This window comes from Falco punctatus (genome assembly GCF_963210335.1).
Source record: "Falco punctatus genome assembly, chromosome: 6".
NCBI lineage: Eukaryota > Metazoa > Chordata > Aves > Falconiformes > Falconidae > Falco > Falco punctatus.
In genome coordinates this window covers 11,415,009-11,442,222 of record NC_137585.1, presented here as the reverse complement: position 1 = coordinate 11,442,222, position 27,214 = coordinate 11,415,009, and the positions used below count along the sequence as shown (strand labels likewise).

Below are 27,214 nucleotides of genomic sequence, written 5' to 3'. Positions count from 1 at the left end.
GAAAAATCTGGGGACTTAGGGACATTTTAATAAAAATAACTCATGATTAATATAAAATATTTTGTTATCAAGTATGAAACAGCAGAGTAAACTTACAGTGGAAGTAAGAACCGAGAATTACTGAGTTAACATCTCACCTTGATGGAGCAACCTTGACGTACCCCCTTCTCTTTTGTTTGTTGGGGTTTTGTTTTTTTTTCTTTGTTTGATTGTTCATTTGTGGTTTTTTTTTAAGAAATTAAAGGATTAAAGTAACACGAATATTGCATTTGTTTTCATGAAAGCTTTGACTGTTCCAGTGACTTGCGTCTTAACTTAGAAACATGGGATTTTTAATTAAATTGAAGATACTGTTCTTTGAAGCCTTATAACTCTGAAGGGACAAATGAGATAGATTACATCACCACAGAAATGGTAAAAGTTTTTCTAGGGCACTGGCTCAAGAGGCTGTAAGATATTAGAAGTCCAAAAGGCTTTCCATTTGGTTGAAACTAGCAGCATCTTCAGGTTTTATGTGTGTTATCCAGGTGAATAGTGCTTTTATAAGATATTTTTAATTATTTTGGTTTTATTCAGAAGAGGGAGGGTGGGCTTGCATCTGAAATCAGGGAAAATAAGCTCTCCGTGAAAGAAATGAGTGGTCTTTTGATTTAAGATAATGTTCATTTGCACAGTGACATCATAATCCTTTTACAACACATTGAAAAGTCATTATAGATGAGGAACTCATATATTTTAGCAGGCTAGATGTAGCCTGGCAAGTCTCCAGTATTTTCTTTTCTATTTTTGATACATTATATAGCATTTTTTACAGTGGCAACTTCTCTGCAAGGACAGTGTAATATATTTGGTAGTTGTCAGTGGTGAAAGGAATGCTTGGTGAAATTCTTCTGCTAGAATGATTCTTCTAGAACACTTATTTGAATAAAGAAGGATTACACTCTAGATAAGGAGAAACTGTAGGAGGTAATTTGGCTGAAGAAGAAGGTTTCTGCCCAGAATTCAAAACTGCAGTGCAGCTCCTGATGTACAGCTATAAACTTCAGTGAAAAAAACAAAGGACAGTGCTCTCCATTGTCATCGTCTTTCCACTTATTTTTACTCTAAAAAACCTGAAATCCAGAAATTCTTTGGGGATATAAGATGATGAGATGCATAAAGTTTTCAGTAAAATAGAAAGATGGTATACTGTATTTGTAATTAGTGGGCAATGCAGAGTACTATACCAGTATCTACTGTAGCTATAATGCTATCACACGCAGAGATCTCAGCATGGTAGTTGTTATCATTTTACAAAGCTAAATACTCAGTTACATAATGAGGTGAAATCAGGGTGGGGGAGAGAAGTAGCAAAAGAAGCTAAAGAGAATTTATGTACCACATTTTTTGTTTTAAAGAAAATTCATTACAAGTGAAGTGAAAGCTGGCAGCTGCAGAGTGAGCCATGGAAATTTAGGTCCATGTCATAGTTTGAAATTAATAACTCTCCTAAAGCACTCAAAGCAAAGAATCACCTTTGTCGTTTCCTGAAGGCTTAAATTTAAAATACTGTGAATAACTTACTGTAGTTTACCCTAATTCTCAAGGGTAAAAGAGCCTGAGTTCATCACTGCCATAATTCACACAGCAGATACATTAGAGACTCAAGTGTTCTGAAGGCTGCAAATAATTAAGGGAAAAAAAAAAAAGCCTTTACTTTATTAAAAGAACTGACATAAACTCTGCTTCCTCTTGGACATGAGCAAAAGCACTAAGGCAAAATGATCTTACCAATGGGAAAGTATTTCAGGAAAACTGAGGCTGCAGTGCTTCATTCAGCCAAGCCACAACTGAGATATACTAAGATATACAAAGAGAAAATATTTTTGCAAGAAAAGTTAGCTAAAAGGCTTATGGAAAAAAATTGTGAACTTCCCAATAGTCTTTGCTGAGTAAATCTCTAAGTATTCAAGACAATTATGTTCACACTCCTGAGGGTTCATGTGGTGGTGTTCTTGCAGAACAAGAAATTTGTAATTTATGATCTTGGAATGCATTAATATAATTTTACTGGCAAACATCTAGATAGTTGAAAACAAATTTATTCTTCTGTACTGTGTGGGCTTTAAAGTATGTTTAATGTTTTTCCATTAATTTATGAATGCCAGTATATGCCATTGCTTAGAAGGTAAAGGCAAAACGTCTAGAACACACGGTGCTTAATTCTAGAAAATGAATGGCTACTTACTTGTGATATTATTAAAACTATTTTGGTATTCATGCTCATCAAACTGCCTTTTGTTTCTTTTTTAGTATTGCTTAACTTAAATGTTAAATTTTTTTTGAGAATTATTATTTGTCTAAATATTTTTCCTTATTGGCCAGTATTTGAGAAGGTTGGAAGAATTAATAAATAAAAAAGTTTGTCTATAAAGTTATTTCCCGCTCTAGCTTTGTCAGATTTATTAGCTGTAGAATAGCCCTTTCTTAGCCCTATAACCTGTTAGAAACAGCTTTTTTTCTCATGTGTCAAATCAGTAGGTGTATAATGAAAGAAAAAATATGGGCATTATACATTTGTCTTATCTTTTTATTGTCCAGTAAGACTACTTTTGCAGATAGATCCCCTGATGTGTCCTTTTTTAGGTGTCAAAACTATGGGATTTTGTTTATTGGCACCAGTTTCCTTACCTTAAAAAAATACAGAACACTGAGTGCAAGTGTGCGCCCCTTTCCCGATTTTAAAATCTATGAATGAGTTTCATATTGTGAATCTACTTATCTGTCTTTATTGTCTTTCTTTGTTGTACACAGTATTTTCAGGGTTGTCCTTGCAGAAGTTCTCTCCTTTGATCTCCTGTAATCTTTCTAGCCTGTCTGTTCATCTCCTTCATGGATACACTTCTCCTGAACTGCTTATGTGTAAAAATACATTCAACTGCTGTTCCCATGATGCTGCTGCAAAAATCTGTTTCTTCTACCACTTCAAGTGAGGTGCTACATGGTATTATGATATTTCCTACAACTTTATTATTCTGAAATCATCATACTGTTTGTAAGACAGAGCTGTTTTCCAATGACCTGTGCCTCCTGTAACTTGCAGAACTTGTGTCTTGGTTCTGTGTGATGCCACAGGTGATACGGTAATTTTATTAAGGAGGCTAGTTTTGGAACCCCTATGTTGCAGAGGGGCAAGACATTAATGGGTAGCGCTTGGCAGTAGTTTCCTGTGGTACTTCGTGATATTAAGCTTCTTTAGCAGTATCGGGAACTATTGCCTTCCTAGGTTAGATAGTTGCTTAATGCTTTCTGTGCAAGTTTTCGTCTTCGTTCAGGTGGAATTTGGAAGCTTAACTCACTTTTTCCTCCATGCCCACTTTGAGTGCTATTTCTGTCTGCACTAAAATCACTGATAAATCTCTTTGGTATCACTTTATTGAATACATCATTTGAAGTTAAACAGGTCTCTTAATCTTTTTTCTTTCCCACTCGCCAAATTTTTTCTCGTACCTGCAACACCAACCATGTTACTTGTTACTGAGGACTGTATCATGGTTTTATTTCAGAACCGGTTGTAAATATATTTGTTTACAGGTTGCTGGTCATTTAGACATCATATCTGTAAGAGATGATATAATATATCTAACAAATCTAGGTTCAATCTTTATGCAAGCTCCCACTTTCCCTCTATTTTTATTAATGCATCTTTTTTTTTTTTTTTTGTCCTAACAATAGCATGTCCTTTCAGAATATTGCCATAATATTCATTTTCCAGCCCTTTACCTTGGGCTTTCCATCACACTTTCTTTGTTAAATAGGCTATAAACTGCTTTTTATCTCTTCCTCAGAGTTTGGTTTTCTCTCTTTCTTATCATTATTTACTCTGTTTATAGTATTTGTTACTAGGAGATCAACTTTTACCTATAAAACATTCATTAAATTGGTATCGCATTCCCTGCTTTTATGATGCTTTTGTACTTGGGAGGATTTCCATGTGGCGTCTAATATTCATTTACTTACATGCATCCTCAAAACTCTTCTCATATATATAAAGATATACAGAACATTGAGTGTCTTGCCAATTAAGGGACTACAAAATAGTATCAGTTTATCAATCTTCCTTTGTCCATTTGTTGCTTCATCTTATACATAGGTTACAGAATCCCATGGGGGAGGCAGAGTTTGCAATACTCCATTTCTTCTGTGTTTCTGAAGTACCCAGCAAAACCGACATATTTGCTACTGCAATTCCCGGAATAACTTTGTTAGACTTTGTAGGGTTTTGATAGGGTGGGAAATTGTTAATCTTTGGAAGAAAAAAAAAAATATTTTTTCAGCAACAGGCTTGGACTATCATAACATTTCTGTTCATATTCAATATCTTGTGGATTCATACAAGAAGTTGTTGGTTTTTTGCTGCAATATCATGATTCCTATCCAGACAGACTATTGACAATGTAGTATCATGTAATGTGCTGGAGAACAACTTGCTTTTCAAAGGACTTTTTATCCAGTTTCTATGGCCTTTACCATATTGTTCAACTTTTAGTGGTAGTGTTTGCTTGCATTTCTCTAGGAGAGGATACCCAACTATTATTTTCAGTTTTACTTCTGTTTTACTTGTTTTTCAGTTATTTTCAGTTTTGCTTTTTTTTTTACTTACGTTTTTCCACCTTCTTGCAGAAACATTAGTGTGTCCAGTGTTTATGGAGATGATGGTGGTTCCATAAGGACACAGAAAAGCATTTTTCATTAAAAGGAAATGTTCTGTAACTTTGAGTGTGTAAAGGAGCACACAACTTGGCGGCACTGAGTTAAAAGAGATCCCTGCTATTAGATCAGTTTATTTTTAATACACTTGCAAAGTCTGAAAGAGGAGTAGTCCACTCATGCAGACTTTAACCATGTCTGCCTTCAGAAGTAGTTTGTAGTAGTTTATAACCACAGACATTATAATTTGAGGGTTACTATTTCCTGAAAAACCACTAGCATTGCAGTCTGTGGCTGCATTTCCTAGATAAAATTTAGTACTGCCACCTGATCCTTGTGTGGAAACAAAAGAATTTTCCTATAAAATTGCAAGCCATTATATGGCTTGCTTTTTTTTTTTTTTTTTTTTTTTTAAAGCTGACTGGATTTCTCTGGTATATACAGTACACTGTGGGTTTTTTCTTTCTGTCTTCCTGCAGATACATATTTTGTAATTACCTGGTTGTGATTCCTAATATATGATTGAATGTGGTTTGTCAATTTAATACTTGACTATCTTATTTTTTATTAGGTATTCTCATCTTCTAACTGGTGTCAAGCACACTTACATGAAGTCCTATAAGGAAGCTAGCTTTGTGACTATAATGTAGTCCTTCAGCCCCTGATCAGACTTTTTTTTTCTAAAAAAAAAAAAAAAGGAGGGGGAGGAGGAGGAGTTGTACATCAAGTACAATTTGTGGAGTACTCTTCCTCAGCTTCCTGTGGGAAACTGGGCTTTCCCATTTGCTATATCTATTAAAATAACACTAAAAGCCTCAAATAACGCTGTATTCTTTTAAGCCAAAGATGAAATAAGGGCCAGTTTTTACCTTTGCAACCAAAATCTAAATTAGAATAAAATTTAAAGGTAGATATAGCATAACAAGAAAGAGCAAAGAAAGAGATGAAGGAAAAGTGAGCACATATACCGACAGGAGGTACATGCAGCTGAGTCTTTAAAACAGTAGCAATAGGTAATACCAGAATTTATATATTCTTTATATCAGATGATAATTTACTGTAATGACTGACAAAAAGAGCAAAGACAGACAGTGACTTTGAGAACTTAAGTGGAGAGACACTGGAACAGGCTTCCTAGAGAGGTGGTCGATGCCCCACGCCTGTCAGTGTTTAAGACTCGTTTAGACAATGTCCTTAATAACATGCTCTAACTTTTGGTGAGCACTGAAGTGCTCAGGCAGTTGGACCAAATGATCATTGTAGGTCCCTTCTAACCAAAATAGTCTATTGTATTAATAGCAACTTGTACATCCCTGCTTCTGTTGGAGTGTAATACCTGTATTGCTTCCTTTTCTTCTGCTCTCAGGGAACATCATGTATCTATGAACATAGCTTTAAAGTGATTATTTTTCTCGTCTTTAGGCCCTTCAGTGATTGAAGTACTGAATTTAAGAAAGGTTGTAAAGGTATTTCATACATTTCAGGTAACTATAGTTGAGAAAGGAGTGTGGTCATGATAAAATTTTAGTAGGAGGGAAAGGGATGACCTGTATTACATTTGTGAAATACTTTTAATGTTTACACTTGCATGTTTTCCTTTTAAAAAGGAAATTGTCAAGGAAGCATTAATGGAGGAGCAAAAAAGAAGTGAAAAGGCAATTGAAGAAGCAGTGAAAAAGACAAGAGAGGAACTGATGGAATATATTAAAGAGCAGAAAAGGGTGAGTTACCAGTGGCTAATGGGTTTCGCTTCATGCAGTGAGAAATTCGTGAAGTTTATTAATCCTGCAACCTGTCTTAAAATGCACAAGAAAATGGAATCAGGAGGTATGTCTTCAGATTTATCACTCCTTTTTTTAAACAATTTGTTACTGTGATATATTTCTTCATATGTATTTATAGCATGTTAAGTTCATCACAAACAAAAAAGCAGAAAAGCAGAAATGAATACATGGAATGAAGTTTGCAGTATTTCTTACTGCAGTAACTTAAAGATGAGGTATAAATGCAGTCTGTCAAATTCAAATTATGGTCTGAGTTCAGTTCATTGAAAGCATTTCAGGATCAATAACAGATGCTGGGTTATGTTCACAAATAAGCTTTATTGTGCAGTTTGCATGCACACAGAGGTCATTAACTATTCCTCTCAACCCATATTATGTGACAGCCTGAAAGGGTATTGGTATTCTATTGACCATGATTTATAGCCAGTGGACTGGTCTTGTTATGAAATGTTGTAATGTTCTGAAACTTGATTTCAGGTATTGTGTCAATGCTATATACTTGCAGGTTATTGCTGCTGTATAAACAATAAAATATAACTTAAAAGACAGTTCAATTCACTCTCAGTAGGAGAATTAAAAATTATCACACTTCTTCCCTTTGAAGCTCTTTAAAAAATTTCTTCCATATGGCAGTAGCAGCCTGAGATCAAATTCAGTGATTTCAGTATTCTCAATAAACAAAATCACTAAGCTTGAATATAATTGGTATTGTTTCCTGAGAAGAAAGTAGAAATAATGTTTGACCTCTTTTATTCCCTGTTTTTATGGGCTGAATAATGTTTTGGGAAATAGGATTTAACTTCAAAAGTTTCACTGTACTACTGGTTAAGATTACTATTAGATGAGCTGTCTTCCATTAGGCTGTGCGTGGAGAAGTTTCCATTTATCAATATGGGGTCATATTGGAAAAAACCATTTAAATAGACAGTTAGGGCAAAACACAATCCATGAGGGTGTTTGTGCTTGTTTGTATCTGAAGTTGGTCATTTACAAAGGATAAGCTGTGGGGAAAGTGGAAATAGATCTACTATTAAAATAGCTTGCATCAGAAATAAATTGGTCAATAGGATCATTAATGAAGATCATCTAGTCCATCTAGTGCAGACTCATCACTGTTGACAGCTAGATGATGCCATTTGGAATTGACTGCAGGCACTTCAATAGCAACTCATCTGTCCTTAATCTCTTAGATTTCCATTTTCATCAGGAATGGAAACTTCCATTTTCTTTCCACCTACACACACAGAATTCATTGTCATTATTCCATTGCCTGACTACTGTAAATCTGTCTTGTCCTTGTGAATTTTGCACTAATCAGTGGAACAGTATCTTCAAAGACACAAAATCCTCTTTGGTTTATCTAGTAGGAGCATCATTTCTGTTAATGTCATAGAGTTCTTGAATATCCAAGTATTTTAGTCAACTTTTTTTCCCATGTAAAGCAATTGACACACATCCATTCATTTAAAAAATATATGTATGTAAGGAAGGATAACTTTTCCTGTTGTAAGATTTATAAAGTCTGTCTGTATTCAAGTTGAGAATGGAAGATGTTTCTCTTCCAAATCATTTGGATAATAGCTTTTATATGATAACATAAGAGGCAGAGTAAATGGACATTGGTCAAAGCCCATGCACCTGTCAGAGTAAGAAATATACTTTATGGACTATACTAAAAAGTAGCAGCTTAAGGAAGGAATTCCTAGAAAAACTCAGAGAAAGTGCCTCACTTTCCTAGCTGAGATTCAGTGATGTGTTTTTTTTTCTTTGAGGGACACCCAGTTGCACACTTGCAAAGGTAGTGTACACCATATATGTTTCATAGTTATTTTGAAAATAAGTTTGTAGAATCCCTCAAACCATGAGACATGAGCACAATGGTATTTAGTTAGCAGTGGTTAAGTGCTTCAGGAAAACACTTATAAACAGATTCTTATCCAGCTTATTCTGTAATACTACGAAGTACATTTCATCAATCATGGCAATTGTAGTATATACCTATTTTCACAGTAGCTTGTAACTTTCTTAGTAATTTATTTGATTAAAACTTTCATTTAGTAAAAGTATAATAGTTTTTATATCAGTTTAAGAAAATTAATTGCATATTTGGCCAGTTACATAGTTGCTACAAATATATGAAAATATTATGAGCAATTAAAGCTGCATTTGTGCTTTGATTCTTAGAATATTTTCTATAACAGTTTACAAAAATTGGATCCGGCAGTCCCACAAGTTTTGCAGTACATTATAAATGTAGTCCAGCATTATACTGTACTATATATAATAATGAATACTTACTTGTAGTTAGAAAGAATTGATTGTGAATGAGCCTCTGAAAAAAATAGAATGATTTGATAATTATTTGTAGAAATAATTTGTGCCAACATAACGTATATATTGAAATTAAACCATAGAGATCAGTTGCCGTTCCAAAATTGGCTTCTGTTGTATTCTAGCTATGCTAGTCTTAAAATAGTTGTTACTTTTGAGAGCCAAAACACTATATGATTTAAATGTTTAGAGGCTTAACCATAAATCCAGCGTAACAGTTATCTGTCATATGCATTTTTTTTTTTTCCATACCTAGAGTGGTTTTAGATCCACCATATTTCAAAGTATTTCACAGGAAAATAACTTGGGGTTAAACTAGTTTTACACATAATAGGTTTGACATTGTTACCCACAAGCTAGTCACCTTAAGTATCAGTGAAACAAAAAGTGATTTATAGTCTCTTTGTTCATATTTTTTCATGTGCAAACAAGCAAATTTTTTGCCTTTTTTTTAATACTAAAAATGAGAGGTTGGTAAGATTAAAATTAAGAGGAGGAAATGCAAAGTAATGCAAACATACCATCATGCTAAAAATGCCCAACATACTTGCTCTGTATTCAAGCCAAGGTGTCTAAAGCTAGAGGAGAATTTGTGGGTGATTCTTCACCTTTGATTAAAGGACGCTGCAAGCTAAGACAAAAAAAAAACTGATGGCAACATATATTTTCATGCAATAAATGACAGATGGGAAATGCATTATAGTTATGCCTTTTTCATACTTCAAATAAAATCCCACGCTTTTAAAGCTGTATAGCACTTTATTGGCAACAGTTTAATTTATATACTGTGATTTTTGTTTTATTTCCTCTGTTCTATATTGAATGAAGAGTTTTACATTAGAATATTTTTTTTATGTTGCCACAGATAACATCTTAAGAATGTGGATATCTAAGGTGTGAAGGAAACACCTTGAAAAATTCTTCTAAATTTGAATACACTTGCTAGAACTGTTAGCTAGACTTGCTTTCTCCAGCAAAGGTACATACATATTATGTCCAGAAAGTAATCTTATTATAAATTGCCTAAGAATATATTTGGCCATGTAGTATTGAAATGTCTGTGTTTGCATAGAAGTATCAGGAAGGCAAACCAATGCTTTACCTTCCTGCTGGTGGGGTGGGAAATGAGGGGAGAGAGCGAAGTGTAGCACACAGGTACAAAGAAAATAGGCACTGAAGTACGATTAAGTGGCATGCTACTACTTTCACTTTTGTCACAAAAATAAATGTTATTCTTGGTTTGTATCCAGTGCATAGATACAGCACGGTATTGTGTGCCACCTATATCTGTGAGACATGGATGTAGAGGCAAGCAAAATCTTTCAGTTTGGTTGGAGTGAGTTGAGTACAGAGCAAGGAATGCTTGCCTATGGGCATCCAAAGTCTGTCCATTTTGATGTGAGCTCAAGATTCACTAACTTATTTGTCAGTATTGTCTTTCGTTGCCTGATGTCCATAATCCTGTAACCTCTGGCCCTACATTATGGTCTTTGGTCATCTGTCAGCTCTGAAAATGACCAGCACAGTGACAGACCCCAGCACATCAGGTGCCCCAAGATACAGTAAATCACAGGCCAGCCACTGAGGCTCACTGCGTAACTGGGAAGCGTTTACCAGCTTTTTGCATTAATTCTTGAAAAATTATTGTGTCTGTCTTTGTACTGCATGTGTGTGAAGGGGTTCCCTGTAATTACGTGGAATCTCAGGGGGTTTTAAGGGTTAGCAGTTTTGTTTTGATAAAATATCACACTGATGTCTGTGCGTAGGCTCTTACATGTATGTGTCTATATACATTCATATTTGTGTTTATCACCTGGACATCAGGGCAAGAAGTAGAGTCTAATGCCATGTGAACTATGGCCTAGTGTTAGAGTTCCCAAACTGCTGGCCTGAGGCAGAGCCATAGCAGCGCCCTGCCACTGGCCTGTCGGGCGGTATTGCTTTTGTAATACTTCTGGTTACAGGCTTATGAATGGGTACACACTGCCTGGCCAGGAACATAGACCAGCTAGGCCCATCCCTGCTCCATCTGCATGGTTGTCATGTGGGCCTTTGGCCCGTTCACTGAACACTCTGCTTCAGTTTGCTAGCGCTGAATCTAATTATAAAAATCGCTTTGTCCCAAAGTGCAAGATTTGTAAGCAGTTTCAAGGAGCTTTCACGTTTGTTATTGGCTCCTGTGTGCAATGCAATTACAAGATTGACTGAAATTTTGGAGATACATTGAAAGTATTCCAAATACGTGAGTGGAAGAACAAGAGAAGTACATTAGCGTCCTGTGTAATGCTTGGACGATACCTTTGCCCTAGTCGTTTGCTTCCACTGGGTCTCCTTGCACTGATCCAAGGTGTGGAGAAGACGAGGTGCAGCCTGCACCAGGCACAACAGCCCACAAAGCTGCAGGGTGGAAGACAGGAATTGTTATAAGGTAGTAAAGGTGAATTTTTGGAATCCTTTGGTCTGACAGAAGCCCAGCCAGCTGATTTACAGGAGTAATGGTTAATTTCTGAACAAGAAACAAGCTTGAATTAAATTGTAAAATAGCAGAAACGTAGTATCTGAATAAAATAAAGTCACTACTGGTGTCTATTAATCTCTCCTGCTTCTTAATCTTATTTTGAAGTAGTGTTAGTATTCCTAAAGGCTATGGTTTGGCCGTTTGTTTGTAGTCTCAATGTGAAACTACAGATCTTTCTTTTTATGCAATTGAGTTTACTGTCTGCTGTTCTATGAAGACAATTCCTGAAAGATATTTACATTTTAAATGACTGGCAGAGATGATCTTTTTTAAATAAATTTGCAGATAGAAAGCAAGAAAAGCAACTTAATAAAAACAATTTTAAAATAATTTTAAAAATCTGTGAAAAGATTGAATTCAGTCAGTATTGGTCTATTAAGTGTTTTCAAATTAAATTGAGATCTTCAATGCCAACAGCTAACAACTGAGGATTTATTTTTTTTTAATATTTTCCCTAGGTAGTCACACAACTTTGTTTCTAGCAGGTGCAATGGGGCATGGATCTACCTGCACTCTAGCAGTAAAACGTACTGGAAGTAAAAATTTGCATATGAATTATAGAATACAATATTTCAGTTGGAAGGGGTCATCTAGTCCAACCAATCCCCTCTAGTCCAAGTGCCTGTAAATTTAATTACAAATTTCTGTGAGGCTTTTTATACCGTAAGTGCATATAGAATGAAGAAAATACGGGAATTTGGTATACTATTAATATTTACACTTATATCGTCTCTGTGTATTTTTTGGTTTTATTTCCTGTTGATTGCATATATACTAGTATCATTAAACTTATTATGAACCAAAGGTCTGCTATACAGTAGCAAGGAAGAAACTCATGCTATATTTCCCTACAATAAATGAGAAAGAAAAGTAAATTACCAGTTACCGTTTGTTCTAGTTGTCCAAATGGACTATCCAGTGTAAAATATCGTTGTAGACCTGATCCTGCAAAAATATGTTTACATACTTTATTTTGTGCACTGTAATTATTTCTGTTTACTTCACATGGCAGGAATTGTAAAATTTTGCCATAAAAATTCTTTCAGTATCAGACAAAGAAAATCTAGAAGTGGTCTCACAATCAATTCACTGCTATATATTTAATATTTAAATTGCTGCTTTCAGTTCAATCTCAAACTATGAATGTAAACTTGGTGAGTTCTAGGAAAAGACCAGTTATAGTTTTCTATGCAGGTATGTTACAATTATTGTTAAATTTATTATTTCTAAGGAGGATGTATCCCGTCTTAAGATTCACAACTGAAGTGCTTCTTAGGCTTCATTTTTCTGGCAGTATTGTATATTTAAAAAAAGAAAAAAACAAACAAACAAGACCGCTTAAGTTGTTTCTCAAAATCAGGAAGTACCAAATAAGTCCAGTAAAAAAAGTCAGTGGTAAAACTATTGCCAGTATGTCTACTTTCCCACCACCACCACCACTACTACACATTCCTGATGAAGAGTAGTAAACTTAAAATCTTGTAGGGGAGCAGAGGGAACTTCAAAATATGGAGTTTGATTTTTAAGGTCAAATTCAAACCATCTATTCTGACAGGTATGAAGTACATGTTCTGAAACAGTCCTGCATGTCAGGGTTCAAAAAATAACTTAAAAGTTTCTGTCACAGTCTCTCATTACTCTTTCATCAGTGAGAACTGAAGCAAGAGTGCGTAGCTTAGATATATACCACAAATATTACCCCAGCAATTTAGTAATTATTGACTAAAATACAGTATTTCACAAATCCAGGGTTTGTTTAATAAACATACAGTGATGGTTGTGGGGGTTCTGTTTATTTTGTGTCAGATTCTCTGATTTTGCACATTGCCTGCTGAAAGCACTTTTATTTATAATTAGATTTTCTGGAATAGGAAGGTTATAAGACTGTAATGGACTTCTGGGTTATCTAAACCAATCTTTTGCCATTATATATAATTCCTTTCCCAAGTGGTCATAGAAGTGTCATTTTCAAGCACTTAGAGTAATCCTTTCCCAATTTATGGCATGAGCTGTATTAGTAATCAGTCAGTTCGTGAATTTGCCATTGAGATGGAGATACAGTAGGGGCCGGGATGATCTTTGGCAGTGTGGGTCTTCTTTTCCCTAACTTGTTTCCTAGCCTAGTCCTCTGGTCACAAGGTCAACCACTTTTCACTACTGCTTTCTTCAGTAGAGGGTTATACAGTCCTAGCACTGCAGGTACTGCTTTCCAAATAGTATTTCTGTCCATTGTGTATATCTGTAAAAGTATTAGGAAACAAAATAATACTGTAGCAATGATTTTGTGTTAGTTTGTTCTGCATCCATACAGAGCGATTAAAATGTGGTCACAAATTTGAGAAGTTTTTGCCCTTCTAATTCTTGTTCTCTCTGTACTGTGGCATTAGTGTAATTGTTCGTCATTTTTGCATATGGAATTGTTTGGGAATTCTTTCATCTATGAAGAGTTTTATAACCCTTTTTGTGTAAGGCGCTTTATCCAGTATCCCTGTAAATAAACGGTAAAATTTCCATCTGATTTTAGTGTGACTACAAGTGCCTCAAAAATTTCAGCTTTATCCTGGAATGTAGAACTTTAATGGAATTTTCCTATTTATTTTACAGGCATTATTACCCTTTCAGTTATCTGTTTGGTGGGTTTTACTGTGGGGTCATTTGACATTTTAATTAATTTAATTACTTGGATATATTTTTTTTCTCTTTATGGTTACTTATACTAGATCTTGTTCAAGGCATTTATGCACTGTTATTTAATATTTTTTTTCTCCATTCCTGTGGATGACTTTTTAATGTATACAGTCCTATAAATTTTGTGTTTTAAAAGAATGATTTGCAGTAGTGTCAAATAAATAATTGAATTAAGTTCTGAAAATGTGACTGTACATTAATATGGAATAGATTAGATCCAGTGTGATCGGAAATATCATCTTGGTGCAGAAATTTTTATTTCCTGTAGTTTTTCAGATTTCTTTCATATGACCTTTTCTACCAACTTTTCATGTTAGTCTAGAATTTTCTGTTCCAATATCTACATTTTCTAGGAGAATTTTATTGAGAGAAATTTGATAAATTAGAATGGGTATATAGATCTACTGGATCTGCTGTCTTGGACACTAAAGGTTGAAATAAGTAGAAGTAAGAGCATGAAGATGTGTTGTGCTGAGCATCTGACAACCACAATTAGTTTTTTATGGTTAAGATTTAAAATGCAAATGATTAATCTTTAAAGTACCAGTGTTTTGCCAGAAACATAAAGAGCTAGTTTTATAAAAACTGATTCATGCACTAGGGCAACATCGTTAAATATTTAACGTAACTGAAGCCAATCTCAAAAATAATAGCAGATCCTGTCCTTCAATGTATTTTACTCCCCAAGTTGTTTAGTCCCTGTTATTTAATCCCTCAACAATTTTAGTCCCCAACTCCATGGATAAAGCTGGCTTTCAGAGAATGTTCAAGTAGAAAATTAATTAAATTACATTCTAGCATTAAGTTAACTGTGAATGATTTTTAATCTTTCCCTTGCCTTCAACATACCGACCATATACTAAGGAATTTAGTGTTTACAAATTTGCAGCATCTCTTTGTTATGGATATTTTGTTCTGTTTCCTCTTTTTCTACGTCATGAGAGGAACTTGATTTAGTTTTATTTAATATTCAAAATGCTCAAATTCTCATTCACTTCATTTTGGTACCTGTTGGATCATTTTAACCAACATGGCTGCTGCAGAGAAGAATAAGCAAAAACATGAGGTGTTCAGTGAAAAAAATAATCATTTAAAACTAGAATATGAGTGTTTTTTTGAAGACAGGTTGAAAATTAACTGCTACCATTTCTGTTTCTTAAAATATGGAAATACTAGGTATATCTCAGTTTCTTTATAAAGTGTTAATAAAGCGATTATTGCTTGATACTGATTTTCACATTTAAAGATACACTATCAGAATTAGCATTGTTATATTGATAATTCATAACTCTTACAACATTTGTGGTACTTCCAGCATATTTATAACTTTTTTTCCTATCTTATTTGGAAGACATTGTTTGAATACTTCAGAGGGGATTACTTTGAAATGAATGTGTGGTACTTGCAAAGATGCAAGTTAGTATTTTGCATTATTTTCAATTTTATTGGAATTTCTTGTTTTAAAAAAAAAAAAGTATCATCAAAGTATCATCACTTGGTTTTGTTTTCTGCATACATCATGAAAAGACAGTACATAAGAGAGTGTCCTGGGTTTCCCCCTCACTTTGTATTTGACCTGATCTTTTGTGCAGTTGAAACAATTACTTAAGTTATAAATTTTTTTTAGTTGCTTTGTGGACAGGGTTGACTTTTCCTTCACCGTGTTGATGGTTTTTGTTTAGCTATCATATTGTAAAAATGTTCACCAGAAGTCTCAAAACTGTTATCTTGTAACTTGGTCAGTACAAGAGTGTTCTGATCACACAATTCATTCTGTTTGCATGCATGCATTTCAACACTGCATCATACAATTAATTCATGAAGTCTTGCACTTAACAATACGTAAAATATTTTATTAGTGGTCTAGTGAATACAGTTAGAATATGTCACCTGCAAAACAAGCAGGAAGATACACTTTTTCCCATAATATGGAATTCCTTTCCACCAGATGTAGACACTAAAAGCCTAAAGGATTCTTAAAAAAAAAAAAAAGAAAAGAAAAAGAAAGCCTAATTTATTGGAAGAAATTTCCATCAAGAGCTGTTAAATGCAAACATACTTTGCTCTGGCTAAGACAGAAACTGCATCAGCGCATGCTTCTCCTGTTACACAGTTTTCTAGGTGCTTGCTGTTTGCCTCTGGTAAAAGACAGGCGCTGTGCTAGGTGGACATCGGTCTGACATGTAATGACATGTTGCATACAGCCAATTCTTATGTTCTTGTTATGAAAACAATTTGAACAGTGGATAAAAATAATTTACACAACTATATCTCTTTTTTTAAAAAAAGCAAGGTAATGTCTGTAAGAAATGCCAAATCCACTGACTCTGTGCTACATCATGGGGAAGTACAAGGGGAGGCACTTCATTGTTTTCCATTTTCTCAAGGGGACCAGTGAAGAAGCAGCAGCTACCACATTTGTAGGACCTACCTGTGGCTCTTGTACCATTTGTTGCCTCAGTACTAAATATGGACGTTTCTGGTTTAAGTTCTTATTTTGGCATATGTGCAATCAACTCTTCTGTGTCTACCAGAAAAGGGAAAATAACCCCACCACATTTGTGGAAAGTGGTAGGATGGAAAAAATTAAATTGCGACTCAAGGTCTAATTCCAAATATTTCTGTGGTTAATTGTCTCAGGACTTGGAGAACCAAGCTCTTAATAAGTCCGTTATGCTTCCATGTCATGAAGTAATAGATACATGTACTTCATTAAGACTTTTTAAAAATTAAATTATGAAATTAAAACCTGGTACTTAGAACCTACTTGTAATATGCGTGCTTTTGGCACATCATCCATGGCAGGACAGTGAAATGTTACTTTAAAGCATTTCTGTAATCATTTTTTGGGAATGAAAACAAATAACACTGTCAAAAGCTTATCAGTTTGACAACCTGTTTTAGATACTGTATTTTACTGGAATACATTTTTTAGTGAAACATACATCTTGTTAGCAATGTAAATGAGATTTACTTTGAAAAATAAGATAATATATGAACAACTCTGTGAGCCTCTGTTTGGAAGGATTACCGTAAGTGTTCCCACAAATTCAGTAATTTTACTGTCCATATACTCTGTGTATTTTAAGTGGAAGATACAGAGCCATAGCAAGATTAGATGAATAAATGCACTTGGTTTTATTCCAAGTGGTCAGCCTCACCACTGTCGTCTTTTTTTTTGTCCAGCAGCTGCAGCAGCAAATAGAGTTTGCTGTAGTGTTATCCCTGTCTTGTTCTCTGTTCATGCTACCCATGCTGTGGATCCCACAAGCTATGTAGCTGTTGTGTGTTGCACAGTTTTTATTCGTGGAAAATAATGAGGATTTTTTTTAGGGAAAAAAATATGTCCCAGGAGTCATTTTCAAAATTACTTTCATTATAAGCTTATAGCCACAACTGAAAAAATGCAGTTCCTTTCTGAGGTGCAAAAGTTGCAGAAAAGGCACCCTTACTCAGAGGAAGATACACAGTGCTGCATTGAGCTTTCCTTAGAAAGAACAAGGAAAAGAAATAAAAGCAGTGAAATTATTTTATTATGGCAGCAGAAGATGGACTCAAGGAATATTTATGATCCTAAAGGATGTCTTCCCTCTGGAGAGCAGTCACTCAAGGAATCTCTTCCTATAGGCTCCTAACTCAGAACATCAGATCTTTTAAATATTAGTGATTTCAAACTGCTGTGTAATCCTGACTTAAGCAAGTACATGTCTGTTTGTCAGAGGAGACATTTATTCAGAGCTAGAATGCCACCCAGAATGTTCAGGCTGAGTTTTGGTCCCCCCTGATTTCTAGCATTCTGTTGCATGAAAAAGTTCTAGGATATCACCATCGTACTTGCCTCCTGCCTGTTTTGTGTATGCCTGCCTCTCTGCCAGTGGCTGCCTCAGAGTAAGTAAGGTCTCACAGCTTCTATGGTACCTGACTTGTCGAGGAAGATGTAGAGCTGGAAGAGGAGGAATTTAACTCATGTGTTGTACAGCAGCTAGCCACTCTTAACTCATGCTGAACTGAGGAAAGTAAGACAATTCCCCTTGCAGTCTCCTATTGTTCCTCCACTCCTATGTTCAGTAAGTGAAAAGGAGACAAACTGGAGGAATAGCATAGTGTTTGGAGTTGTTTTTTACAAATGCACTTCATTTTTAGTCACCTTAGGGGTTATTTACAAGTAGGTATGAAACTTTCAGACAGAAATGTGATTTTTCATGTTGACAGTGTCCTGGTAAACTGTCCAGAAACTGGGGAAGGCTGAAGTCAATGAAAATAAAAACCAGCATATTACCAGGTGTCTTCTAAATTCTAATGATCAAAGCAGGTAATTGGTCACTACTGTACCTCAAACTACGATCTGTTTCCAATTATTTGTTGTTGGAAAGGTCAGGAAATTATTTGCTCTGCTTCATATTTTTGTTCAGACTTGGACAGTGTTCAGGCTGCTTCTAACATAATCTGCAAATGTCATTTGCCTTTTGTTAAAAACTAGGAATTTTTAACTCTTAAAATCACACAAATGTTAGGAAGGTTTGTGGAATGGCGGTCTACAAAAGTATTCTGTTCTCCAATTCCAGTATTTTTGTTGTCAGTTCTACAGATTGAAAGTTGTTTATAAATGTCATAGTTCAGTAATTTACTGCCTATTCATTGCTGTTGAGTGCTTAAAAAAATATTCATTCGATATGTTATAGTTTGCATATTTATAGCAGACAAAAATGTAGTGGGATGCATGGGAGGTTACCTCTGTGGGGTGTTGGTATGTGCTAGGGCAGTCTTACCATACTTACCATATAACTAGAAGAACTGGAAATAATTTTGCTCTTTTCCAAAAAAGACTTGGAATATTTGGAAAATACTAGAGCTTATCTTATTAATACACATTTATAGAGGGGCAGTTGATCTTGGGCTGTACCTTAAAGTGCAAGTGATACATTTTCCCAGTTTTTTTCAGCTTATTCTGAAAAGAAACAAGTATTTAATATTTGGAGAGGGAGTTGTGCATATAATTCTGTGCACAGATGAATTTTAGTCACAATGATTTTGAGGGAAGAAAAATATTGATCAAGTTATACCCAAGACAGCAGGAAATATCTGTAAATCAGATTAATGCCGCTCATTTCCTCCATGGCTGTTCTTGTGTATCAGTGTGACTTTTAATAATGTATTACATTTCTGGAATATATTTTTGATGTTTATTTTGTCTGAAGAAAACAACTAGATCTTTGTTTTGGCCTTTGAGTAGTCTTCTGTCTGGTACACTGGTTGTTGGGTTTGGTTATGGTACGAAATCCCATTTCAGTTTTTTTGAAGTTCCGTGTGTAACATTTCTTTATTTCATAGTCTCATACAGGTCTGATTTGTTTTGAATGCACTTCTAGAACTGATTTTATTTTATTTTTCTTACTTTTGATTTTGTAGATCAGCTACAAAGCCTATAAAATCTATCTTGAAAGCACTTCTAGCAGTATAGGTTGTGGAAGATGATGTATGTTACAATTGCTATAACCATCATTATCTACCTGGATTTTTTCCTAATATGTGAAGTATTTTCTTTGCAGTGTTTACAGAGAATATCTTTATTATATTCTTTCAAATCAGGAATACGTGGGTGGCTGGATATTCTGCAAAGCTATCTTCTTTCTCACCTCCCATCACTTGGCTATTGGTAGAGTCATATGCTTCTAAAAGAGAGAGTAATAATAGTTTATGTTCAATACTTGTTTGCTGGCACCACAGATAATTCTTTTTATTGATTGTAGATCACAATTTTTTTTTTAAAAATATGGAGTCCTAGAGGAGTCTAGTGTTGAGAAGTACCTAATATTTTCAAAACAAAACTGAATTATTGTATAAAAAAATAATCTAAATCCAAGGATCAATTACATAGTTTTATTAATGATTCTCAGGTATACTGTTAACATCATGTAACTGTTCTAAAATCTGATCAAGGTTATTATAGCAGGTAATTCTATTAGTAATGTGTCTGGAACTACAAGTCTTATTTTTACTGCTTAACACACAGAATTTCCCCAACAAATAAAATTGTCTGACAGTGCAGAAATGAGAATGAACAAGAAGGAATAGGATTTCTTCATAAAAGCAATAAAGGAAACAGACAAACTAAGAGTAATAAAGATCATAGAAATGGATGCGGACAAACTCTCCATGCAGAGAAGTTACCATGTATCTAGTGTTCAGACCAAGATTTCCAGTTGAGATTTCAGTTTCTGAAGTCAGAAACTTGGTTAAATGTTTAACTTTATTAACAGTTAACAAAAAGAATTGGGCCTTTTTCTAAAAGTGATGTTTGTTGCTGTCCTGAATCATCAGTCAGTTGAAAAAAGTATGGTCTATTAAGATTAGTGATACGCTAAAGAATGTATAAACTTTAGTCTAATGTCAAACATGAATGGCCAGATATTGTCATCGTTATGTCAATCATAATCTTGTTTTAGGTTTATACTGTTTTCTTCTATTGCAAAAAGTAACTTCCTCTGTGGGTTAGGGTTACTTTATGTGGCTTTTATTTAACAATTGTCCAACAAAGCAAGAGAGTGAATATTTTTCTGCCTTTATTATGTAAAATTTGCCCATTTTGGGGGTTCCTTTTACTATAAAACAAGTTATTACAAGTATTTTCAATTCTTATTTTGTATTTTTAGCTTTATTTAGACTCAGGACTAAAGAATTAACCAAAGTAAATTCACTTTTATTAGTACAGTAAAATAATAAAAATGGAAAAAGGTAATGAAAGGACTTTAAACTGAAAAGAAGGGCTGGTATTTCTCCTGATAGTAAACAAATGATACCTTACACACAAGTCACTCTCAAAATAATCTTCAGAGATGTTAAGTATGAATGCCAGCTCATTCATTATTTGTAAATTAGATTTTCAGATTTGCTTACCTCCTGTCTCAGTTGATACTCCCTGGAGGAGTGGCTCTTCCTTATCAGCACATTTTATGGAGGAGTGGCTCTTCCTTATCAGCACATTTTACTAATACTGGCACAGACCAGAGTTTGTTAGGGAATATTCTAAGGACTAAGCTGTATTTTGAAATAACATTTATCAGTTAAAAAAAAAAATAATTTGAGATAGTGTAGATGATAACATTTTTACAAGACATCTCAAACTTTTATAGAAAGAGGTAGTTTTGAAAGATATGGAGGATTCCTCTGTCTACAAGGTTCATAATCCTTTAATATTTTAAGAGAATCTTTTGTGATGAGAACTAGTATGTTGCATTCAGTTATTGAAAGTAAAGACTGCAAAAGAATACTTGAAGTTCAGGGTGAATGTTCACATCTGGCTTTACCCACCCTGTTGAGGAGAGGCAGCAAATTCCTTTGGGTTATTCAAATTGGCTGAGGACCTGTCTGTAATTCAGTACTAAAGGGTGGCCATGTGAGAAGATACGTGGCCTCTATATAGTCGCTCTGTTACTAATCCATCAAAATCACCACAGAAAATGGTCAATGAAGTTTTTCTTAAACAAATCAGACTAAAAGCACTCTTTATATATCTTAGTGCTGCAGTTGAAATATTTTAGTTCTTCACAATACTGGCAAAAATGCCTTAGTTAGCATATAGATCATATAGTCTTAATAACGACCTTGTAGTTTATAAAGCTGTGTATGGTAAGCATTAGATTAAATTAATGGGAATTTTCAGCACAGTAGAAGAGAAACAAGGTATCTGTCTGGCAGCTGAAACTGTGATTGTAAAAAGTAATTTGAAAACAATATTACAACCAAAAACCACCTCCAAGCATCATTTTAATAGAAAATAACAGTGGCTTATTGGGCCCTGTTATCAGACAGATAAAAGTCTATGTTTTTTCTTGTTATTGATGTTTAATTTTCTACTTTCAAAGGTGATATTATTTCTCTAGAAGAATCTATATATGTAAGTGGTGTTTCTGTCATTGAGGAAATGTCACGAGGCTGGAACTTTTTTCATCTTGGCCATACATCAGTCTTCAAGTTTATTGTCATAATTGTTGCACATTGCAATTAAAACTTTTTTATTATTTTTATAGCATTTTGGCTTTCTCTCCAACTGAGAGTTGACATAAGTTCAGCTATTCCTTATCTTTATTTTGTCTTTCCTGAAATTGTAAAATTGGTTGCTTTTAAAATGTTTATTATACAAGTAATATCTTTCAGCTTTATTTAGTTGTGAATCACCTTCTGTCATTGACTGCACCTTTGCTTTCTTCTCTGTGCTTCTATACGTGCATGATGGAATCTAGTTTGTGATACATCTATTTGCAGTAACCATTGCAACTCAGCAAAATCTCCTTTTGAAATCTAAATCCTAATGTAGCTTTAAATACATAATTACATGGTAAGAGCTCAGATTCTTGGGGTGTTAATCATGTTTAGATTATAAATCAATTCTTTTACTTTATATTGCTTAAACTTCTCAACTGTGCCCATCCAGTCTTTTTTTTTCTTTTTTCTTTTTTACTTTTAAGTAAACTTGCAGATTTATTCACTATTTCTAAGAAAGTATATATTTATACAACTGGCTGGCATAATGATGAATGGAAGTAAAAGAAGAAACCCTTTGCCTGCCTTTCAGAAATGTACTGTTTGTGAATGTGAAATTATGTGCGTTAAAAGGCTTCTAAAATAACTACTAATTTATTGGATTGAACAGAAAAAAAATGTTACCATAAACTACTACTTCAGTAACTTCAGTAACTAGATTGTACATATATAATCTGAAGATTTTCAAAAGATGTAGTTGACTTTATGGTTTCAAGAAGAGTGCTGATGCGGTTCATGTTGAGTGCTGATGTGCTTGCACAGTTAAAAAGCATTTGGTGCCAATCCTTTTCAGCTGTAGTTTAGAACAGTATTAAGGATCCAGCACTCTGCCTTCTTTCCTATTCCTTCAGGAAGGGCATAATAAACCAGAAAAAAAAATATCCAGGAAGTTTGCAAATACAAGTTGGGGGTTTCTACACAGTCATGTAGGCTGGGCCATGAATTAACACCTACTTTGTCACTTTGTCACTCATATTGCGGAGGTGATTTTAATGATTACTTTTCAAAATGAAGACAAAAAACTCCCCATGGAGTCCACTTGGCATATTGGGTAGAAGTCTGGAGTATGGCATAATCTCATATTCTTCAAGTGACCGCTGTGCGTTAGCAGTGGAATGAGTCCAGTCAGGAGTCCTGGCACACGTTTTCTCTGTCTCCTTGGTAAAATGGTAACTTCACATTCTTCAAATTTTCCATTTCTCCCATGGCAGGTAAGCTATCTTTAATCACTGTTTTGAGTCACAGTAGCAATCTACTCTTTAAATCAGATTAATTTGCCACCCAGATTCCCATCTGGGAGAAGTGTGTTAGAGCAGTGGTTATAGAAGATGCTCCATACCTCCCATGTCAATCTGGATAGCAATTTTTCTCATATAGGGCGTAGTATCTGTGTGTCATGTGACATTACAGAAGCTGGGGGGTAGGATAGGCAGGGCTGACGATTCCCATCTTGGGCAAGAGATCCTAATTCCTTACCTGGGACAGAGGATAAATCTTACATTTCAGCTGGTACTCTCAGTCCATCTGCATTGTAAGATTACAGGAGGCTACTGCTAGTCTCAGAAGAGAGAGAGGGGAAAATTTAATAGCTGGAGCAGCACACTCTCACCTGGAATACAGTGTATTTAGGGAAAAAAAGGTAGGAATAAGAGAGAGAACTTAAAACAGATGCTGGTATGATATGTTTCAGTAACAGAGTTATGATGTTAGTATCTTTTATCACTGCACATAGAAAGGACCCTTCTTGAAAAACTTGTGTTACAGATCGGTGATTTTCATTTATTGATCCATTTGTGTCAATTCTCTTGCAAAATCATGCATCAAAACCAGAGAATTTATTTTTCAACATTTGTAGGTAAAACTTATGCCCTTCAGTGTTAGCCAGTTATCAGAATTTTGATCTGTTGTCATTTTGCAAGTATACTTGATTTCAAGCATCAACCACAGCTTTCTTCTCAAAGTTTATTATTTGAAGACAAGTGCAAGTGGGAGAGGTTATGAAAATCAATTTCTTTTAAGTTATTAATCTCAAATGAGTGATTTTTTTTAAAAAAATACTTGCTATATTTTAATATGACTTAGAACAAAGTAGGGTGTCATTACCATTCTTGTTCCTGAATGTTTGGCTTGGCATTTGATGCAAGGCCTCAATTGCAGGCTAAAGTGCCAGCAGCTGAAGCTGAAAACAAGACTGCGGTGGGCAAACTCAAGATTTAATTTCAGAAAGAGTGTTTATATTTTCCCTGGGGCCACATTAATGAGAGTTCAAACCCTAAATGTTACCACCAACACATTTTAACAGACCAGTTTCCCAGTTTTTAAAGTGTGGTGTCACCTTGAGTATTTTTCTTTTAACTTTTTCCCCCTTCTTCTGACTTTAAAAGAAAAGCAATAAAGCTGTATCATTTTTGGCTGAATTCAATGTCATGTTTGGGGAACATAAAGTTCTGTGTAATGCAACAAAGTCACACTTAAAAACATTCAATCCTATCTTCTGTTTCTGCATCAACTATTTGAATAATTCAGCTTTGTTACCAATGCAAAACTTCACGTTACCACAAAAGACACCACCGTCTGGCATGTGCGTATGTGTTGTAGGGGTCCACATCTTGATGTCCTGAATCAGCCTGATGTCAGGACATCTGTGCCATGCCTAGGATGAACTTGTGACCAACAGGTCAGTGCCAAGAGAGACAGTAGTGATGGGGTCACTGAGAGTTCCTTAGCTCAGTTTCCTGCTCCGTCAGCTGGGCCTGTTTTGTGGCTTTAATAGGATTAAAGAAACATTTACATTGAGGCTTTAGGAGCATTTTCACACTGCTCCTTTACCCAACTCAAAGAGCAGTATAAGTCCAAAGGATTAAGTAAGGGATTTATGTAAAGTTGTAGTGTAAGATGAGTTGGTGCACCTGGCTCTCCTTTTTCTTCTCTGTGAATAAGGCGTACTGAAGCAGTGTACAGCATGTGATCCAGAAACGAGCTTAACATTTTGTCCTGAACTTTTAAGTCTCTATAAGCTTTGAAATGATTGTTTCTAAACAGTAAAATGAAATAGTAGTTTCTGATGGATGAATATAGTATTTCAATCTGTAGGTCCTATTAGACATTTCTCTTCAGAGGGTCTTATTGCATTTTCCTCCCACTTTTCAATACTGAAACTTTGTGCGTTTAAGAGAATTTTAATTTCCTGGAAATGATAGGGCTTTGTCTTTAACAATGGAAGGGGGTGGTGTGGTGAGTGGGGTGAATACAATTCTCTGCCACATACTTGGGCTCATTAAAATCCAAAGGAAGTTATTAAATAACCAAAATCATAATTTTCAAACTCCTCGAGTAATCTTCTGTGCTGATGAGAGCATTTTAGTTGAAACTCATACATAACCTATTGTATGTGTTGTGCAATTACATTAGAGTAAAATTGCCAGAGCTTGAAATTCTTTAACTTAAACTGTTTCATATATCCTTTTGTGCCTCACTGTATAAATCTACAAAGACCAAGATTATGCCTGTACTCTTTAGTCAGGCGAGGTTCCAGTTGAAACTGAATTCAAGTGGTTTTATTGCTGAGAAAATATTGTGCCGTCAAAGCCAAAAGGGGAAAAAATAACAGGACGAATTATAAAGTTCAGCAGTGAGACGGCTGGTTACTATACTACTTCAAAACTATTCTTGTGATTTAAATGTATGGTGTTTTTAATCCAGTGTGCATCTTTGGATTAAAACTGGAGGTATTTCAACTTTGGAATTGGTCTGCAATCACATAATCATTCAACCTGCTCTGTGGATACAGACGGATACAGACATTAATAAAGATTTGCAGTGCACACTGTACTAATGTCACCCAGATGTGTTCATCAGTGGATAGTGGCAGTGGTTTTCACATCATTAGGTGATTAAGTAACACCTGAGGTCCAGGGAAATGCACCATCTGTCATCCAGGGTCCCTCTTTTCTGCATGTATTTGATAAAGAAGCAGAAGAGGCTTCCCCATTTCTTTCTGTTGTTCATTAGGAAGGCTGTATGTGACAGGAGGAACTGACGCATCCTTACACACCTCCTGTCCCCAGCAAATGAGGCTTTCCTGTATTATTTCTGATTCATCCTTCAGAGTTATAATTGAACAATATTTTATACTGTACTTCTGGGAATCTGAGAATCATAACCAGGTCATTTCTTTTGAGATTAGTTATTTTGCATTCTGTACAACTTTCTCAAAATCTCTTTTGAGATTAAGTAGAGAAAAAATCCCAAATTCTTAATCAGACGTGTGGAATTACTTATTTTTAATGCAACTCCTGACTTGTCATAGGCATGAAGCATCGTGAAGCTTTAAATTGACTAAGAGGAGCTAATAAAAACAAACAAACAAACAAAAAAAGAAAAACCTACAGATCCTTGTGGATGAATGAACAAGAATACCCTATTTTACCATTCTAGTGAGAAAGTTAGGTCAGCTGAGTTTTGAAAGTTAGACATTTAGTATTCTATTAGACTGAATGAGTAAATGCTTTGAGGAGGAACACTTGGTGAATATTTTGTAATTCCTATTAAAATAAAATTTTTATTAATTTGCTCTTTTTCTTTCAAATTCATCTATATGGTTGTAACTAAATTTATATTCCAATTATTTGCATGTCACTGGCATCTTTTGTTTCAGAATTTTCGAGTATATATAAGTAGGTATTTTGTTAACACAGCAGCAGTTATAAATTTTCTTTTTTAAGTCAGTGTACTCCACATTACTTTGTACTAGGTGCAAAGTTTAATCAGTTCAATATGATCAACTTGGATTAATTAAAGCTCAGCAAATCATCTGCCATTTTGTTTTCTTAGTCATAGGCCAGCTTCTTGGCTTTTTGTAAGTCCCTGTTGTACCATTCTCTTGGCACCAAGGGGATCCTAAAGTCTTAGAAAGTTTATGATGGACGTGCTCAGCAAAGGCATTTTGGCATGCATCTGCAAGGCTGTCACATTGCCAGAGAGAAGAGGCAATTGTTCCCCTCTGACGTTACTGTGAGTTCTCAGTGTAAAGATCAGAAGTTGGATCAAGGTCTGTTCTATCCCTAGATCTCTGTGATACCATTTTAATTACATTAGAGTTGAGCCCCAAAGAGGCATGGATAGAATATAGAAGGTCCTTTTTTCCATTGTGTTTCCATGG

The 27,214-nt window shown here is 34.9% G+C and overlaps 1 protein-coding gene across 8 annotated transcripts in view; it reads left to right on the top strand.

Annotated features, from left to right (window-relative positions):
* CCDC91 (coiled-coil domain containing 91) overlaps window positions 1–27,214 on the top strand; it is a 166,222-nt gene that overhangs the window by 124,192 nt on the left and 14,816 nt on the right. For all 8 annotated transcript variants that reach the window (XM_080392391.1, XM_080392387.1, XM_080392390.1 and 5 more), the window contains one exon: window positions 6,297–6,410. In XM_080392391.1, coding sequence (XP_080248517.1) covers window positions 6,297–6,410 — 114 coding nt within the window. The remainder of the gene's footprint in view (window positions 1–6,296; window positions 6,411–27,214) is intronic.